This window comes from Dinoponera quadriceps, unplaced genomic scaffold (genome assembly GCF_001313825.1).
Source record: "Dinoponera quadriceps isolate SergipeBrazil2010 unplaced genomic scaffold, ASM131382v1 scaffold3676, whole genome shotgun sequence".
Lineage (NCBI taxonomy): Eukaryota > Metazoa > Arthropoda > Insecta > Hymenoptera > Formicidae > Dinoponera > Dinoponera quadriceps.
Genome location: NW_014559267.1, coordinates 701446 through 720545, shown reverse-complemented (window position 1 = coordinate 720545; position 19100 = coordinate 701446). Strand labels below are relative to the sequence as shown.

Sequence of the window (19100 nt, the reverse complement as noted above, 5' to 3'; positions counted from 1 at the left end):
CCCCCCGCCGCTCTGCACAGTGTGGAAGAGCGAGAGAGAGAGAGAGAGAGAGAGAAAGAGAGCGAGAGAGGAGAAAAGAGCTCTTTCCTCTCGCAGAAAGAGTGCGATCGCGATAAGTACGTCGGGAATGAAGGGAGGAAGAAGTAAGACTCGTGAGCTATATCGTGTTAACTCCAAGCTAAATGGAGCAGCTCGTTTCGACTCGGGCTAAGAGAAAAAGAGCTTCCACAGCCGTGGCATTCACCAGGACCCGGGCGACCCGGGTTTTCCGGCTGACACTCGCACACACACACAGAGGCGCGGTATACACGGTGAATATAACGGCGGGTACACCGTGGGAGCAGCCGGGAGTTTCAGGCTGGAAGGACCAAAGGGAAAAGCCAACAAACTGTTGCGCCCTCCGTGAATCCCACTTAAACCGGCGCACCCGGCTCGTCGCGACTTCAAGATAAAGTGCCGTGGCGCTCGTCTACGCGATTTCTTCTTAATCGTATCGACGTCGCGGGACCTCCGAGGGATAATGCAACGACGAAGCCCGTCCTCGGGAGACCTCGCGCGAGGATAACGGAGCAAGACGTCTCTCGACCTCGCGATAAAAATATTTTCCAACCGACCAACCGACCGCGCGATATACACCTCTTCCTCCGCACGGGGACCGCGCTCGTCGGAAATGATATCTCGTCGGATTTTATTCTCGACGAGGAGAAGAATACAGATTGCAGCGAGTGAAAAGGCGGTCCCTATTTGTCAGTGGAAATAGCAGACTTCGAGGAAAAATCGGCTCGAGGAAAAATCGTGTACAAGTATGACAAAGGATATAAGAGAGAGAGAGAAAGGGGTGCGTTATAGCGGAAATGTATGGGATCGAAATTTATAGTATACGGATCTGATATATCGGATTATCATTACGACGTCACCGAGGCTNATATATATATATATATATATATATATATATATATATATATTTCAACTCTGAAAGTATACATATATATATATTTCAACTCTGAATTCGCATTTTCGAATTTACGAAAGGTATCCACATGATGTTCCGATATTTACTCCGATATCATGTAATAACACACATCTGTATGTTACGCAACAACCGGATATTGCGAGTGGATATCACAAGGGGATATCCGAACGAGAGTACTCTCTACTCTGCTGTGAATTGCGCGTTTTAGCGAATGTGAGAAATTTCGCCAACAGCCGCCGGCTCGTGTAGTCGACGCGTTACAATGCCGGTGCGCGATTGATGCTATTGTACTCGACCGTCACGTGAAAAATGTACTGCTATTACTGTCGGCCGTACTGACGAAGTGAACGCCGATTCAAGATGCCAGCCCGTTGACGCTTCAAAACGCGGGATGTCATTGATACGCTGCTACAGATAGATGGATAAAACCGTGATACCGGATCTGTCATATGTGGCGTACAATTTCGTTTTTCTCTCCCCCTGTTTCTCATTGATTCCGGCGATCTCGTGTTGATCCCTTGTATCGCGTTTAGTATGAAAGGAACTCGACACAATTATTTTATTATTATTATTATTTCTTTTTTCGAAAATGAAACATCGTTAAGGCTCTCGGATATTTAATGGCTGGGAATTATTTTTGACCAGTGAGAGCCGCACAAAGATGCTGGTAATGGCGAATAACGATTTTTTGCGGGAAGGATAATAATGTCGACGACGAGCGTAGAGAGACATTTTCCCAGCCGTAAATACACGTGGGGCGTTAGCTTCCTGGCCGGGGGAGCATTTTCCGCAACGCTACGTAAAAGAAATCCCATCCGTTTTACCGCATCCTCGTTCCCTGCGTTTCCTCCTATCGTGTCGAGGATTATATTTTACCCGATATATCTTGGCGCGTTCAGTATTTATATATTTCTCATTGTTTTCTTATATTATTATTATTAATTTTTCAGGTAAGGATGAGTAAAATTGTACAAGTTCAGCTTTTGTAAGCAGTAGCAGCAGCTGTAATACTGTTGCCTCGCTTATTAGCTTCACATTTTTCTATAGAAACTCTATCGTCTGGTTTGCTTTTCTCTTTCGTGACGAATAAAACTTTGGTTATTATTATTATTATCATCATCATCATCATTAAAAGAACACCACGTCCAACTGGTATGAAAGGGGAATTTAAATATGATGATAACGAGACGTATGTCGTCAAAGTCAGTTCGATATCGGAAGGTGGCTAATGCTCCACGTAGGTTTAGGATTGAGAAAATGTCTCGGCGCATGCAACGCCATTATTATCCCCCCGCAAGAAATTATTATTCGCCGTCACTTTTTTTAGTTGCATTTTGCACTAAAATTACGCTCAAATGAATTTGTTCGTTTTTAGAAACGTGCACCGGACATACCGGTGTTGAGCTCTTCAACCGTGAATTGCCGCATCGCGCAACAACAACTATTTTTACATTCGGAAACGATAAAAACAATACGAAAGACAACGTTACCAACGAACCGTTTCCGTTTTAAGGCAATGTTTTTTTTCTCTTTGGCTCAATATTGATTTGCCATTTGATCGTCGGTCATCGATGACATAGTGGTGTATAGTCAGCGGCATAAAAGATTGCAAACCTTTTTTTTCTCTCTCTCTCTCTCTCTCTCTTTTTTCTTTTTCCGACGAGTTTCACAACGCATCCGTATCCAGTGGAAGAGAATGTTTTTCAATAATTTCCAGGGTATAAATTCGCCCGTTGAGCGCCGGATGTGTTCTGAAGTTCGACGAGAGAGGAGCATCGTTATCTCTTCGCTACACGTCGTCCATACATGACTCGGTATATTACAGATAAAATACTGTAAACGAAGGAAAATTCGTGATTAGTCCTCGTCCGGCGCTCATGGTTCGAATCGACCCAAGTGAAAAATTAAAGTCCTACGGTTATATACGGAAACAAATTTAGTGGAATTTATCTGACAATGAACAGACCGAACGTTTTAGCCGAAGAAAGCGAGACTTCTCGTCGTAAGAATAACCGAATTCGGCTCCGGTAGGAAGCAGAAATTCCGTTTCCCTCGGCTAAAAAGCGCGTTTTCGATTCGTCCATTGTCGGGTAAATTTAACTGAATTTTTTTCCCGTGCAACTTTCGAATTACTGTACCCATAAACATAGAAGTAAGGGCATATCCGGGAAGTTGGCGGGTCTCTGCGAGACCCGGTGTATGCGGAACTAAGGGGTAAAGAGAAACTGTGCCAAGGGAGAATGAAGGAAACTCACTTTGAAGACCTCCCAGGCAGCGCTGAATGGCAGGACGGCGGTGCCGACCATTAGATCGGCGACGGCCAGGCTGACGATGAACATATTCGTCACGTTCCTCAGCTTGCTGGTGTAACAGACGGCCAGTATCACCAGGACGTTACCGACTATCACCATGACAGCGACGAACACCAGGACGACCAGGGTAACCAGGTTCCACAGGCTTGACCACTCGACGCCGTCGTACAAAGCAGCGCATGCGGTCGCGTTCAGCTCTCGCATATTTAACTGTCGCGGTCCTCGGCCTGTGCGCCCATGCTATCCTGTCGTGGGAATCCTCCGCGGAAGGTCGTGTACGTGAATGTCGAGGACGACGACGGCAGCGAGGAACTCGACGAAGGAACGCGCGGGGCATCTCGAGCCGCCATCACGCACAGGTCCGAGTTCTTCCATGCGGTTTCGCGCCGGTTCACCGACAGCCCGCACTTCGTCGTCGCTACTTTTTTACTGATCGACACCGAACCTCGAGTTCTCCCGCGCGGAAACGCGACACGAGCACAACGACGGACGCACGAGGACCCCCTCCGGTCGATTCGCGCGTTTCCTTCGACGAAGGTCTAGGAAAGCTCGCGAGGACACGTTTCTCTCGAGGATTTAATCTACCGCAATGCCGGCGCTTCGCGAAATTACAGTGACGTCCCTTCAGGACGGGTTGACGAATGAGAGCACAGTGAAAGTACTTCCTTACGTGTAATAACGACCGTACGTGTACGGTAACGACGAATGATTGATTAAAATCTTCCTTAATCTATTTTCTTAACGGTCCACCGGCCGGTCCGGTTTCAGAATTATCCTCGGGATTTCGCGCGCACAATTTTCCCACCGACTGTCTTAGGGCTTCCCCGTAAAAATGATCAGCGATTTCTTGAAGAGGAAAGATCGAAGAACGAGGAGAAGCGATGGTGACACGCGCTTTTTCACAACCGTTGATGCGTCAACCGTTCCCCCCCCCCCCTCCACTATCGGTTTATTTATTAAAATTTCCGTTTATTCTTCTCGCCGACTGTTCGTGCCCCGTCGGCCGATAATTAGAGTTTAATCACCGTGAATTATCGCCGATATTTCCGCGATCCCGGTCGGCTCGTTAACGCGCGACCGTCGAGCGCGTTCGACGCTGATAACGGCCGATAGGCGACGCTGCCCGGTGCATCCGGTCAATCTGGCGCTTTAATTTCGCGAACAACGCGGAAAGCGGAACACGTTGTTCCGGGTAATCGATAACACGCTCCGCTCCGCTCCAAGGTACGCTGTCGCTCGCTTTGCGCGCCTCGGATACCGTCTAACGTTACGCGGTGCCTCCGATCGGCGCCGTTTTAGACGGCGACAGTATCGAATTCGGGAGAGCTCGGATCCGGTGTTTCTCCCCCGGATCCGAATGTTCGCCGCCGGTCTCCCTTCCCCCTGTCCCGTCGCCGCACGTGCCGTATTTTCAAGTGCGTCTCGAATGCCCACGACGAGTCACTTCGGCCGATTATTCGCGATACTCTGGTAAGTCAAACTTCCTCGATCTCCTCGGGGGAACAATTCCGCCCGGTTTTTCAAGGCGTCTTTCTCTCTCTCTCTCTCTCTCTCTTTCCTACAATTGCTGAAATAATCGGCCGAGGGAAGCGCGATCCTCCGATTTATCGCTTTATACCGCTTCGCACGTGAGAACCGTATCGTCGGGAGTGGTACACTGCAACACGCGATCGTCTCGCCGGAAGCCACTACGTGAATGAAGTCGTCCTTAATCGCCCGCCAATGTAGTAGCCGTTGTCGTCACAGTCGTGGTGGCGCGTCGTCGCTCGGCCCACGTGCGCAGTTCCATTAGCGTTTTTCCGAAAAGGAAGCGCGGGCGTACGGACGATGCTACCTACCTACACGTACTTTTCCCTCCCCTCCCCTTCCTCGAACAGTCCGGCGTGCACTCCGTCTCACACCACTGGGTCGTCTTCTTCTCCCCACCCACTCACTCACTTGGCCGAGCCGCCCTCGCCTCCCTTTCTCGTTTCTCCCTCGTTTCTCGTCCTCCTCCCTCCTGTCGCTAAACGCCAAATATATTCCACGGGATCACACAAACCCACCCCTCCCCCGTTCGAGGGAGCCCGACCCCCCGCTCTATATATTACCTCAGCTGCACTTTTCACGCCCCCGTGCGCGCACGCACACACACACACGCCGCCCACGAGCTGATCGCGTATCAGCCGACCTATCCACCACCACTGTCACCACCACCACCACCACCACCACCCACTATCGCCGTTGTAACCGATACCCCTCCTCCCCCTCTCGACCTTTCGCCCACGCGCGAAGACGGCGCGCTCCTGCTTTACCGCGAAATCGAATTCGGCGGGATTCTTCTTCCTCCGCGCAGCCGTTCCTCCCGACGTTGTTCCGCGAGAAACCGAAAGCGGCGCCGCCTTTGTCGGGAGCAGTCATCGGCCGGTGTCCACCCCCATAGTTGGATCTCTGTCTCTCTCTCTCTCTCTCTCTCTCTCTTTCTCTCGACGATTCGGTACTTCTTACTTACGGGAAATTCTTCCGGGCGAGTCTCTTCTCCGTGTACAGAGATCGACGGCGATTTCGTCAAGTTTTTCGATGAAATGCTCGACCCTTCTATCCTTCTTTGGCTTGTACAAGTGGTATACTCGAACGAGAGGTTTTGCGAAATTTTTCCCGCACTCGGGAAATCGAAACGTGAAATTCGCGCACCTCTTGCGCGTCGGATCCTAGCCGTTTTTTGCTTATCTGCCCGGGTAATGACGGCGGAAGAACGGGATGACACGGTTTCACCGAACGACTTCACCGAAGAGGAATCGAATCGCGATCTCTCGCCTCTCTCTCTTTCTCTCTCTCTCTCTTGCGGAATAAATTCCCGGCTCGCTGCAGCTACTTAAGGACGCGCGACGATCTTCTTATCGGAGTGTCGTCGGATGAGAAGAGAAGAAGGAAAAGAAACGAGAGAGATTTTCACGTTTGAACACACACACGTACGTTTTTCCCGCACAAACATACACACACGATCGAGCCCGTTCGGGACAGATCACGCTGTTGCGATCGCGAGCGAGCCGCGACGAATAAAAATTGTTCCCCCGCTTGAGCTTCTCACACTTCTCTCTCGCGAGAACGCACGAAGCGATATCGGGCGATTCCTGCCACTCACTCGCTTACTCGCTTCACGGGGTGAGTCCTCCCACGCACTGTCGAATATTTCACGATCCTTCGTCCAGTGAAAATCCCTTATTCCCCGGCTGTCGCTTTTTTTTTCTCACTCGCGGAGTCTCCGTTACGACGTGCAAACGGGGGGTTGCTCGATGTGCTCGGCAGGAATATTCAGACGTGCGAATCGAATTCCTCGTTCTGTGCTCGGCGATCCTGCGAAGAGAATCACCGTGGAAGAGTGAGAAAGAAAGGATTAGTTATTTTCGCTCCAATAAAATCCCCCTGATTTTTGCCTCTCTCCTTCTCTCTCTCTCTCTCTTTCACCCTCTCTTTTCTTTTCTACAGAAATATTAATTACTGTACATTATAGTACTTGACTTCTTTCAATATCTTTCAATTAATTACTTATTTGTGCAATTCCTGGTGTTCCCTGGCCGAAAAATCTCAAATTGTTTTGTATGTTTTATGCACTTAGGGGGATTTTGTTCCGAAGCACACAATAAATGATACCTCTCTCTCTCTCTCTCGTAATTACGTCTCGCGAGGAATTTTCGCGTTTAGATTCTCCCTCCGTTTTCTCTCGGACCGTCCTTCGCGACGGGGTTTACGCTCGTCGTCGTTTCCGGCCTAAGGATCACGACCCATCGTCGATCAACGGCAGGCAGCGGACGGCAGGACACCGGGACGCGCGGTAGTGGCGGTCTTCGGCAAGGAAGAATGGAGATCCCTCGATTTGTTTCCGCGGCTGCCGCTCGGCCGTTCGTTCTCGTCGGAATCGTATCGGGCGATTGGAATAAGCGGCCGAGTCTGCCGGTGTATATGTGTATATGTGTGTATACGTGCTGTCCTTAACAAACGGAGGCTGCTCTCGGGTATCCGCTCCCCGGGTATCCGCCTTAAGTCTCGAAATCCCGATTCAGGACGCCCTACGCGCGCGCGCTCCCGCGCGCTCGTCCCTCAGGATTACCGGCGCGCAATGAATTTACTGTTACGTGGCCGGCTGGAAATTGCAATCGCCTTCCTCTGCAGCCCTCCGCGCGATCGAGGGAAAGGGGCGATCGCGCGATGCCCGTCTTCCTTTTCGGCGACTTCCTCGCAGTACGATCACGTCCCACCTGGAACGGCGAGAATTGAGTTTTCGGCGCAGTTCCGCCGGCGGTCTTTACCGTACCGTTTGTTGCCGCGTCCGGGAAATACAGCGACTCCCGGGGGTAGTTTCGATGCCGAAAATGCCAGAAATTCCGTACCGGATCAATTTCGCCGACCGACTTCGCGTATCTCCCCCTCTTTCTCTCTCTTTCTCTCTCACACTCGCATTCCCTCCCTATCTCGCCTCTTCCTCTCGCCGGCCGTTTTATTTGCAACGCACAGCCTCGAAATCCCCCCCCCCTCTCNTCTCTCTCTCTCTCTCTCTCTCTCTCTCTCTCTCTCTCTCTCTCTCTCTCTCTCTCTCTCGTAGTATAGCAACCCCGTCTACTTCTGCGAAAGTGCGTGCAAAAAACTTGATTTCCTCAAGCCCGACGATCGGACGATCGGGGGATCTCAGCGAGTTTCGAAATTTTCTTCCTTCCTCCCTTCCTTCCTTCCTCGCACCTTCTTTATCCGCTCCTCCGGCTTGCGTTTTCCTCCCCGACGATCCGACCGCGAACGACGGAAGCCTCGAGGACGTTGAATTCTCGAACGCGCGTTACTTCGCGTCCGGTAACGTGGTTCACTCGCGCGCGTTTCTTCCTCGGCGCTTTTCGTTTCCTCCGCTCCGTTGATTTCCGACCGGGCTTGTATATCTCTCGCAGAATGGAACGAAACGCGCTTCTGTCCGCGTCCCTTTAATTCGAGTTCGGCGGATCGAATCCTTCGAATCCACGAATTCGCGCGGGTATTCCGAAATTTCGACTTCCTCTTCTCTCTCTCTCTCGTGCTATCTTATTTCTTCTTCTTTTTCTTTCCTTCTCCCTCGACACGGTCGATTAAGATGTCCGACGAACTACCGATTACTCGGCCCTCGCACTCCCGCCCGTCAGTTCGCTACGTGAATTTTCAATTACTTGCGACCCCGCGACTCCCTCGGCGCGGCCGCCCGCGGCTCTTCTTTCTGCCACTGATCTGATATGCCGAATGAATTTCCAACGACCCTCCTTGACTCGGCTCGCGATTTATTTTCCCCCCAGTTCCACCGACGAATTCCCGATGAGTCCGGTCCCACGTGGCTACGGCCACCCTTCCACGTGCCGGATGTCCGATCGTTAGAGCTACCGGCAAGGTCGAGGCGCTACATTAATGTCCACCGCTCGAGGATCCTCCGTTGGATCGTTCTTGAGAAACGTTAGAGGAAACGGCGAGTTCCCAATACAGTTATTTCCGAAGCTATATTATTCTCTCTCTCTCTCTCTCTCTCTCTCTCTTCTTTTCTCTCTCTCTTCCTCTTCCTTCTTCTCGCGTTCGATTGACGCTTTGGACGGCTCGACCTTGACAAAATATCTTCGACGTCTCTTCGCCACCCCGAATCGAACCCCTTCAAGTCCGAGAATTCGCGCTCCGTCGACACGCTCCGGAAACTCGATTCGAGATAGTCGCGTTCGGCGAGGTCTCCGCCGATCACCGGCGATTTTCGCCCGTCACTGCCGAAAATGGACCGACGGACGCCTTCTCTCTCGTCCTTTTAACGTTTACGCCCGTCGCGTCGAACGTATATTTTCGCGGGGACACCGCTCGGAAAATCTTCCCTCCCTCCCCGACCTAATTCCCCCTTCCGGCGTTATATATCTCGCCGGTGTGCCGAGCCGGCTTGAATCGAATCCGCTCGAATTCCGTCTTTTCACGTCTCGGCCAATCAGCCCATCGCCGCCATTCTCGCGCTTCTCTCTCCTCCTTCGCTTCTTAATTGCCTCTTCTTCTTCGATTTTTCCACCGACCGGTCCGAACGTTTAAAAATGCTCGCTCGCGAGTAATAACTTCGTCCCTTTCCCTCCTCCTCCCCCTTCCCTTCCTGATACTTCCCCTCGACTGCGCCGCTTTTAATCGTGACTCTTCCTCGATTATCACCTATCCTGTCCGGATATTACAGTGCCCAAAGTTTCGCGGATCCTCTCGTCGAAGACGCCGGAATGGCTTTCTGCCGATGCGGCGAAACAATTTTTCGCCGAGCAGACCTTCCCTCTCTCTCTCTCTCTCTCTCTCTTGGTCAGCCCAACTATCGGACGACTCCAGTGCCACTCGAGTTCGCTCCTTCAACGTGACGATCCGTTTCTCCGGAGCTCGGCAAGCCTCCAAATAACGTCTCGCCTTTTCGTCCGGCCGAGTTCTCGGCGATCCCGGCGTCACCAGCACGAACACCCTCGCGAGACCACCCCCGGGACGAGGTTCCAACGGCTGCCTGCACGGTACGACCACGAGATCGAGGTTTCTCGGGTGATCGAGAACGGTGTCGAAGGAGACCTCGCGACTTTCAGCGCGACCAGCGCGATCGACCCGAGGCGATCGTGTTGCTTGTCGGCACCGGTCGTTAGAACGCGACCCGCGGCTCCTGCACGCCTGGCTCGTGCATATCCTGCATTCTAGGCGCCGCCGGAAGGAGACCCTCGCAATTTGTTAAGGTTAACAATCGCGAGCGAGATTCGGTTTCGGCGGTGTCGCCAGCACTGACGCTTCGATTGATCTCCGACGACGCGGTCCTCCGAGCTCTCGAAGCGTACAGGGTGACATTCGGAGGACACGTGGCGCTGCTGCTTATCGCGAAGGATGCGAAGGGCAGGAAGGAAAAACGGAGGATTAGGAGGGCCTCGGATATGACGGCCACGTCGGATTTGTTGCTGCGTGACAGCACGGCTCGCTCCTCGACGGCGATTAGAAAGTCTAACGTGAGATCAGTCTTAACGATTTGCACGCGTCGAGAGAGACTCTAGTCCGGATTTAGGAATAAAAATCACAGCCAGTGGAGTGAGATTACGCTCGATCAGTCTCTCTCGTCTTCGTACTCGGCTCCCGTCGCCTTCTCTCTCTCTCTCTCTCTCTCTTTCTCCCTCTCGTCGAATATCCCTCGCCGATCCCCGAGTACTCCCCGATGCGCTAAGTTATCTTCCGGCACCTGGCGTTATACTGTCTGTATCGGAGCAACCTGAAGAGAGCCTGCTTCCTGACGCGTTTCGATCGCATTATTTCGATCGGTCGGGTCGAGAGAAAGAGCGCAACAGCTTCCCTAGGAGGCGGAGCGGCCGGAAGCGGAGGTCCTCTCACGGCGCGAGCAATACATTCCGCGCGATCCCCCCCCCCCCTTCCTCCCCTCCCGCGGATTTATTCCGTCCTCGTGTTCATTCCATCTCCCGAACGGCAACGTCTGCAAAAAGAAAGCACAAGGAAAATCCTAGGTTGTTATCGGCGGTGGAGGACGACGAGTCGACTTTGTACGAACGAGGACGGAGAAGGTGGGTTTTTAGCACTACCGAGCACGACGATGACATCGTCGACGAGAAAACACTCGGCTGGTCAGCTTCTCAGGCGCTACCGTTACTTGCGCTGATACTCAACGGGAAATATATTTTACACAGGGAGGAGGGAGGATGAGGCCGCCGGTTCAACATCTTCGTGCGGCTCTCGAGTAAGTAACTATGTTTGAAATTGAGCGAAGCACGCGAGCTAAATGAAATCTTTTCGGTCTCGGGTTTCCGGGGAAAATTGTCTTTGAGACTCGGAAAATCTCGTGGGCCGCGATATCCTTTCTCCATGGTACATTATTTATATTCTGTTACCATTCTATACAGAGAATTTTCCTTTCGCAATTTCGGTATTCCACGCGCACGCAGAACGCGTGGCAGAAGACGCAGAAGAGTTGGCAAGGTTAATTTTTATTTTTAACTAAGTTAGATAAGTTAAAAGTTAGCTTTTATAAAGTTGACTTAAGTTAAAAGTTGCCTAAACAAACATCCAATTTAATTGAAAGTTAAGTTAAAATTAAATTAACTTATTAAAGTTAAAAGTTCACGATGCGAATTCATACATGCATATCTATTTATATATGTATGTTTTCTCACATAATTGATCTTTTAATGGTAGATTAAATTTATTTGAAATAATGGAGAAGTAGTCTATTAAATGAAAATATCAACTGTTTTGTGCTCAGGATTCCATACAAAAATACTAAAGCTAATTCATTTTTTACAATAACCAGTTTAAATTACAAGCCAACTTATTTAAAATTAAACAAATTAAGTTATAAATTATTAACCTATTAATTTAATTTTTAACCTAATAACTTGTTACCGCCCTGTATTGTAAATATATTGTCTTGAAACATTGTCAAACAATTCGTTTGTGGTTTTATAAGTGAAATTGCTTAATTAAGATCGAGGGACACGACACGGAATAGAAATGAACTCTTTCGAACGATACAAATTTAATTATCGGGTTATCGAAGCGAAGCGTGCGGGTGAATGCTGTTCATTTTTCCCCTCACGACCATATTTTCCTTTTTTTCTCTCCGCTTCGCCGCGACCGTCTTTCTGCCTCGCGCGATAGAACGCCCGAAATTTCGAGGGTTGTTTTTACACGTCGTGACTTTCGAATTCACGTGAAAAATCTCAATTTTGACGGTTACGCGAACATCAGCGCGGATATCGGATGCATGGAGATCGAAACGAGACGCGCACGAAGTCGATAGAGGAATTCAGCTCAAGGATGGGGTTTTCAGCGAATGGATGAATGGACAGGCGCGAGAAACGAGCGAAAAGGGGAAGCGGGCGGGCGACAACGGCCACTCAAATACGAAATATACGCGGATTCTGGAAATGAAGTTCGTCAGTCTATTACCATTCAGTGGCGTTACGGGCGCATTTCCACCCCTGAAAATCGAGATTCGCACACAGCAGTACCCCTCATGGCAATTCCGCCGATCCAAACCGTAGATAGTCGGAGACGCGATAAGAACCGGAAAAAAGGGAAAAAGGAACAAAGGAAGAAAAAAGAAGAAAGAAACGTTACGGACGAATATTTTGTGTCAGTGACGCGAATGGACGATGAATCGCGTCCGTGCGATTTTCCCGCGGATTTTTTCCACGACTTTAACTTCTCACCCGTGCGCGCGATCCCGCGTACAGTATCCAAATTTGTCCTCGATTGTTCATAAAAACACACACACATATATATATATATATATATATATATATATATATATATATGTGTGTGTGTTTTTCATAAAATAATAATTTGAATTGTTTTAAGATAGTATAAGTTGAAAGCTAGTAATTGTCGACAAAATAGAAGAATAAGAAATTTCCGTTCAATTATTTTTTAGATAGATATTAAATATGAAAACATTAAATTACTTGATTAAGAGATATATTTCTAATAAAAAAAAAATATATTGTTTTATTCAAGTAATTAAAAAAACGAGTGACAAGTATTTTCACGCGTATTATTTAAATATGTCGTAATGCCCGCGTAAAAAAATTCAACGTAAGGATAATGCTTTTGACGTCGGTTTAATTTGATAAAAACGAAATATATATTTATCGTAATGTTCCTCTGTGTGTCATCCTCGCGCTGCAAGTCTGTTTGCAAGAGCAGCTTACAGGGCAGAACGGTCTTTCTTTTTTCGATTGTAATTGAGTGCAGCTGGTGCATCCGACTGAAACGGCCGCTCGATAAAAACGTTTGACGTAATTCATTGGGAACGGCCGAAAGTGGGATGCGACGTTCCCCTTTCGGCGCAGGAAAAATTCGTTTCTATATCTCCGAACTAAGAATAGTTCCTGCAAAATAATACGTCGCCGAGAATTCGTTCTTAAACGTTCTTAAATCGTACATGTAAATTTCCGAATTTCTACACGTACGAGAAAAGCACCAAAACTAATATAAGTACGATGTACCGATATATACTCATGTTTCTCGGCTGGAAAATGCTGAACTGGTCGAACAGAACAAATGAATTTCGTCTGTTGTATACAGTCGTTAGAGCTGAAATGGCAATTTCTCTCTACGAGCGTGATCGGTTGTTTTATATTAACGTTGTTTGATCTTTCGTTGTGAAACTGAAGTTCTTCAAACATTTTACAAGATAATTATTTGCGAAGAAATATGTAATAATTTTCACGATGATTGTCGTATATATTTTTCTAATGAAGTGTTGCTAGTTTGCATCAATACAAATTTAATTTTTCAACGAAATTCAACGAACAAAACGATACGTCGGTTCTAATGCTTTCTCTCCACGTACTCGTTATCTCTCCTTCTTTCTTCCTTTTTCCACAGCAACAAGTAACCGTGCCTATAAATTTAATTCCCTGAATGTGGTCTTAGACCTATGGCTGCTCAACCATGCGCTTCAGATAGAAAGCTTTCGCATTCCTTTTAAGAATAACATATCAAAGAATACCCTCGTACAAAAGCCGCGCGCGCGCGCGCGTGAGCAAGAAGATTAAATCTCGCTATTAATTCACGATTTCCTCCGCTAATTGCTCATCCGTTAAATTTGTTTCGTTCTAAATGCAAGTTGTTGCCTCAAACATCCTTTTCTTGCAGGCCGTATATGTTGCTCGTACCTCGCATAAACAATTCTATTTTTTTTTCGCGTAACGTTCAAGCAATTTGCGCGGACCGACAGGCGGCGGGCGCAATTCGCAATGGCCGGCACGAAAATCTGCGGCTCTCGGTATTTACGCAAACAGCGTCGGGGTCGAATTTGCCAAATTGACGGGATTTTTACACCGAAAGGAGTACGCAGAAAGCTGCGTGCATCGCTAACGACGAGTTACACAGGCACTCTGGACGCGCTTTTATATATATCTCTCTCTCTGTTTTTATTTATGGGGACTACATAAAAAAAGGGAAGAGGAAAGGGAAAAAAAGGAAACGACAAAAAGCGTTAATCACGCGCGTCGTTGCGATGACAGTTGTTTGTCCTCTCGTTGTTCGCGTGCGAAATACGCATGGGTTGGCCACATTATATGCCTAATATCATACGTTATAACTCGTATAATACAATAACATTTACTACATTTGTAATTTCTTAGACTATAAGGTTTTAACTATACCATATAGTCTCCAAATATACATTTTCCTCTCAGTGATGGAAATAGGAAGGGACATGACCGAGCTGCGGGGAGAGGATATCGCGCTCTATGAGTGACGTTTGCAAGCCGCGGGTGAACGACGAAGCGCGATGCCGAAATGCAGTGAGCCGCAGCAAGCCAGCAGGCAGCTTGCGAGCGGCAAAAGCATTTCGCCTATTAATTAACTTTTGCCCCCTCACGAACACGTGTAAATGCGCAAACGAGTAAGCGAGCGAGCACTGTGTGCACACGAAAAGGGCTGTTACATGAATTATTTCTCAATCGGTCTCTCTCTCTCTCTTTCTTCCTCGTCTGTCCCGTTTTCTGCAATTGTGAACTCTCCTCGTGATATGACGCCTCGCTCTTGCTCCTCTATCAAGATTATTATTTATTACACGTGTTCAACGTCACGTAAATATCAAAATACCGCCGAAAATAAGCGAAGTTGCACCGTCCAATCCAACAAAATACACAACAGTTTCGATATTCTTCTTCACTGAAAGAAAAATACAAATATTTTCGGGGACAACGATATCCTTTTTCTCATTTTAACCGCAAAAATAGCCGAGAGAACTATTTTTCTAGTAAGCGTTATTATATAGTGTCAATGATAATAAACTTACTTGCATGTTGCTATTACTATTTTCGTAGTTAAAATAAAAAAAAACAGAATATCGTTGTTTCCGAAAATAACGATATTTTCTCTCAGTGTGTGATTCGACCGGAACAATGCGCGTTAATTAACGCGATACCGGCGAGACATGCAGATTAAATATTTCCGTAATCGACGAAATATTTTCCATTACTCGATAAGAGAGAATTGTAACTAACACACATCGATACACAGATTTCGTCCCGGGCAGAACGAAAAATCACGATGACGTCAAAATGACGAGAAAATAACAATGCAGAAATTCATTTGTGAGTTACAAGTGAGTACATATTATACAGAAATAAACTTTATTTCTGTAAAAATAGGTCTTATTTTCATGAAATAAACCTCGGGTGTCTCTAGTAGTTTCGCAAATCTCTCCGGTTATTCGTCAATCTGGAGATTGATTTAATCGAAGGTCGGCGGGCGTGCAAGAATTTCAGAGCCGAGTTCCGCGTGTTCCGAGGAGGGAGAAAGCAAGTATATGTCGCGAAAACCTCGGAGTCGGTCGCGTAAGTCCACGTTCTCATCGCGTATTCATGCGTTCTCATCGACTTGTAAAAAGGACGGCCCTTTAGGCTGGGCTCGTATAAATGGGAACGGTTGTATGCACGCGCACGCTTCAGTCTCGTATACTGCAATAGCGCGGCCGCCCCGTCCGTCCGTTCTCTCTCATGTTTGCGGAAGCTCGAAGCTCCCGTCCGGAGGGTCAAGAAGCGTCTTTCTGTAAGCCGGCTATAAAAATCCAATGAGCGAGAAGGGGAGAGACGCTCCGTCGCGCGAGACGTACACACGTTTGACCTATCATGATCACGCGACTCGGATTTTTGCGGCCGGCCGCATGTCTCCGCACAATTAATCGTCCGAAAGCAAATAATTAATAATAAACAAAAACGGACATAATATTCTTTCTACAAGCCTCGCAGATCGGTCTTTTATTTGCTGTAGCGGTTCCACCTCGATTAAAATGGTAAAACACGCTAGCGACGAGGATGAACTATATTTGGTTTTATCTTCGGTCGCGTTAATCCTTTGACTGCTAACTGCTCTAAGTTGAAGCGCTTCGCGTGAGCGGCGTGCGGCCGGCAGTAGCGATCGCTGGGGACTGAATACTTTTGCGCGCAATATGGATCTTATCGGCGGCGTATTAACACATTATAATATAGTACACAATCCGATTACTATTACTTTGTCCACTGCAAAATGAATCCAATCCAAATTTTTTATTTTCAATATATGTTGTTTATTCACCAATAGTAAAGTTTTAAAACGCCATAATTTGACAGTTATAATGTATGTGTTTGGATATTGGAAATTGAAAAATTGAACAAATAACAAATAAGTAATATAAATACTCTATATATAAATAAAAGACATGAGACAGCAGTAAACAGCCAAAGCCTTCGCCGAGCGCGCATTTGCGTCCATAGTCTACACCGATGGTTTTCGTTGGACGCATATATGCGCCCATAGCAGTCAAAAGGTTAAATGTGACGTTTTGCTCGGAATAATGAATTGTTAACCGTCAATTCGAATTCAGTACGGATATTTAAAAAGTAAATGCAACTTAGGGGAAAACAATCATTAAGTCGCTGCTACAGCCATTTATTCGTGACCTTTCGAAGTTCTGTAATCATTTGGTAGAATTAAAAGTTTAACATGGGGCCAAATTTCGATTCGGGGGTCACGCGACGACGACGAAACGTTGAGACCGTCGGTCGGCTGAAACTCATAATTCAAAGCCAGCTGCCCCAATAGGAAATCCTGTCGTCAGTTCTCGACGTCCACGCGCTTTCTCACGCCGCTTCCTCGGGATCGACTTTTGATCGGCGTCCTCGACACACAGAGTCGACTGAATCCTTCGAGAGCCTCGAGACGGCGCTTAGAGACGGCGAAACCGAAACGTTTAACGAGTCCGAAAACTTTAGATTGCCGGATCCACCGGCGCGAGAAAAGTTCCGGAACGGCAGAGCGCCGCGCACTCGCAAAGCGGTATCTCTCTGTAACATTCATTCCGCGCGGTGCCGGCGTCGGTACATAAATTCCTCCCCCCTCCCCGTATCTTTGCATAAAATTCGCCTCCTGCTCGCGCGGCTTTTCGATGTTATTACGATCGAACGGGGAGGAAGTCGCTCGCGTGAATCGCCGTTCTCTCTCTCTCTTTCTTCTCCCCGCCTCATCGTGTAAGAGAAAAGTTCGTTCGAAAGGCGGCGAGCCGCGCGAAATTACACTCGGATGATTAAAATAAAGCGCGACGGGGTCGGCGCGCGAATCGAAACTGCGTGACGAAACATGGAGAAACTCGCTCGAGTCTTGAAATTTTGTTGCCCTATGTTAATCCTTTAATTCTACAACAGCCGGACTAACGAACTAGTAACGAGCTGGATTTAATCTGATCTGCACCAGCTAACTGGCTAGCTAGCTACTTTTTGCTCAAGCCTGCTAGATACATTTGCTTCGTGCTTCCTTTTAACTTGTCCATTTTGGAAACATTTAACCATATGTTAACATACAAATTTAAGCATATTTATGTTTGAAACATTACATTTTCAACCAAAGGGAATCTGCGTAGATTTTCCAACCGGAATCCATAATTATTTTAGGAAATCGAATACCAATTAGATCCCAAGAAATTTTTCACTTGAGAAACGATATATGTTAGGTGTGTGTGTGTGTGTGTGTGTGTGCGTCTTATGTTTATGCAAATTTTATGCGAAACGATGAATTCTCTCCGTTGTGCTTTCAATTAGACCGTAAAGTACCGCGCGGAAAATAATAGCACCCACTCGACCCAACGCCCGGACGCTTTCCCAGACGTTTGTGCCGCCGTGAACGGCGAGAACTTTTTCTTAACCGTAATTAAGGTTCCTAGCCGTATCGTCACGTTCCTAGCCGTATCGTCAGGTTCCTTTACGTCGGGGTCGCGAACGGAGGACAAGTCTCTCCGGGTCTGCCATCGACTTTGACCCCGGCGCTACGCGGGATAGATTCCCCTCGTCGCCCGCGAACCATCGTTTATTTAATTTAAAGCGTAAACTTGAGCGGGAAATGACGCGAAAGAAGACGACGAGAAGAGGAGGGGGAAGAGAGACCGGTGGCGAAAGTTCTCGTAGTTTAAATCGCGACTAAACGAGGATCTGAAGAAGGTTTACCGAGTCTCGCGGATCGACGCTCTTACGACGCTCATCCTCCTCGTTATCCAACGCAGACGCAATTAATCTCGCGTTGGTATGCATTCGAGCAATCAAATCAGCCCGTTGTACCTTCGATCTGGAGGATTTCTTTGCCTTTCCTGCGGATTGCAAAATCGACCGATTACGCACGAACGTAAAGTGAAGAAGAGAAAAATATAAAAATATAAAAAGAACGGTGAAATTATTGTTTGCGTACGGTGAGATCGAAAGTACCGAGAGAATTCCTGCTAAAATTATATTTGTAAACAACAGTATTTCTCCTCGTTGTGGACACATATGATTATATATATAGTCATGTATGGGCAAATTTCATACATTACCTTTCCTTTTCCTGGATTTTTCTTATAAGATACCGTCTCAGAACGATAGACGAGCGCTCAAGCAATTAATTAATCGACCGATCAATCAAGGAACATTCGGCCCCACTCTGTAGAATCGTTTCCGTTATCCAAAGCACACCTTTCCGCGTTCATTTTTCAGTCGTGAATCACACTCGGGTTCGCTACGTATGATTATTTAACGAAACGCGTCGAACCGTCGCGGCGCTCGCGATTATATCGCTCCCATTATTGTTATTAGCGTAATTATCGGAGCAGCTAAGCTGCGGTAATGTCATTGAAATCGGAGTGACGTCGCTAATGCCGTTACTGTATACGCATATTATGCGAGTGTGTGGAGAGTATTAAGCGACATAAATCACACACGGCTGAATTCGAGACTTTTCGACGGCGCGCCGGTGATTGCCGCGGCGTTACCGCGAGACCAATTAACGAATCATTTAATTGATACGATTACTCCCACACA

The 19100-nt window shown here is 47.6% G+C and overlaps 1 protein-coding gene across 1 annotated transcript in view; it reads right to left on the bottom strand.

Moving 5' to 3' along the window:
• LOC106750290 (probable G-protein coupled receptor No9) overlaps positions 1–4206 on the bottom strand; it is a 16739-nt gene extending 12533 nt beyond the window's left edge. Inside the window, exon 1 of the mRNA XM_014630530.1 lies at positions 3229–4206. Coding sequence (XP_014486016.1) covers positions 3229–3489 — 261 coding nt within the window. The 5' untranslated portion in view covers positions 3490–4206. The remainder of the gene's footprint in view (positions 1–3228) is intronic.
• Between the last annotated feature and the right edge of the window lie 14894 nt (positions 4207–19100).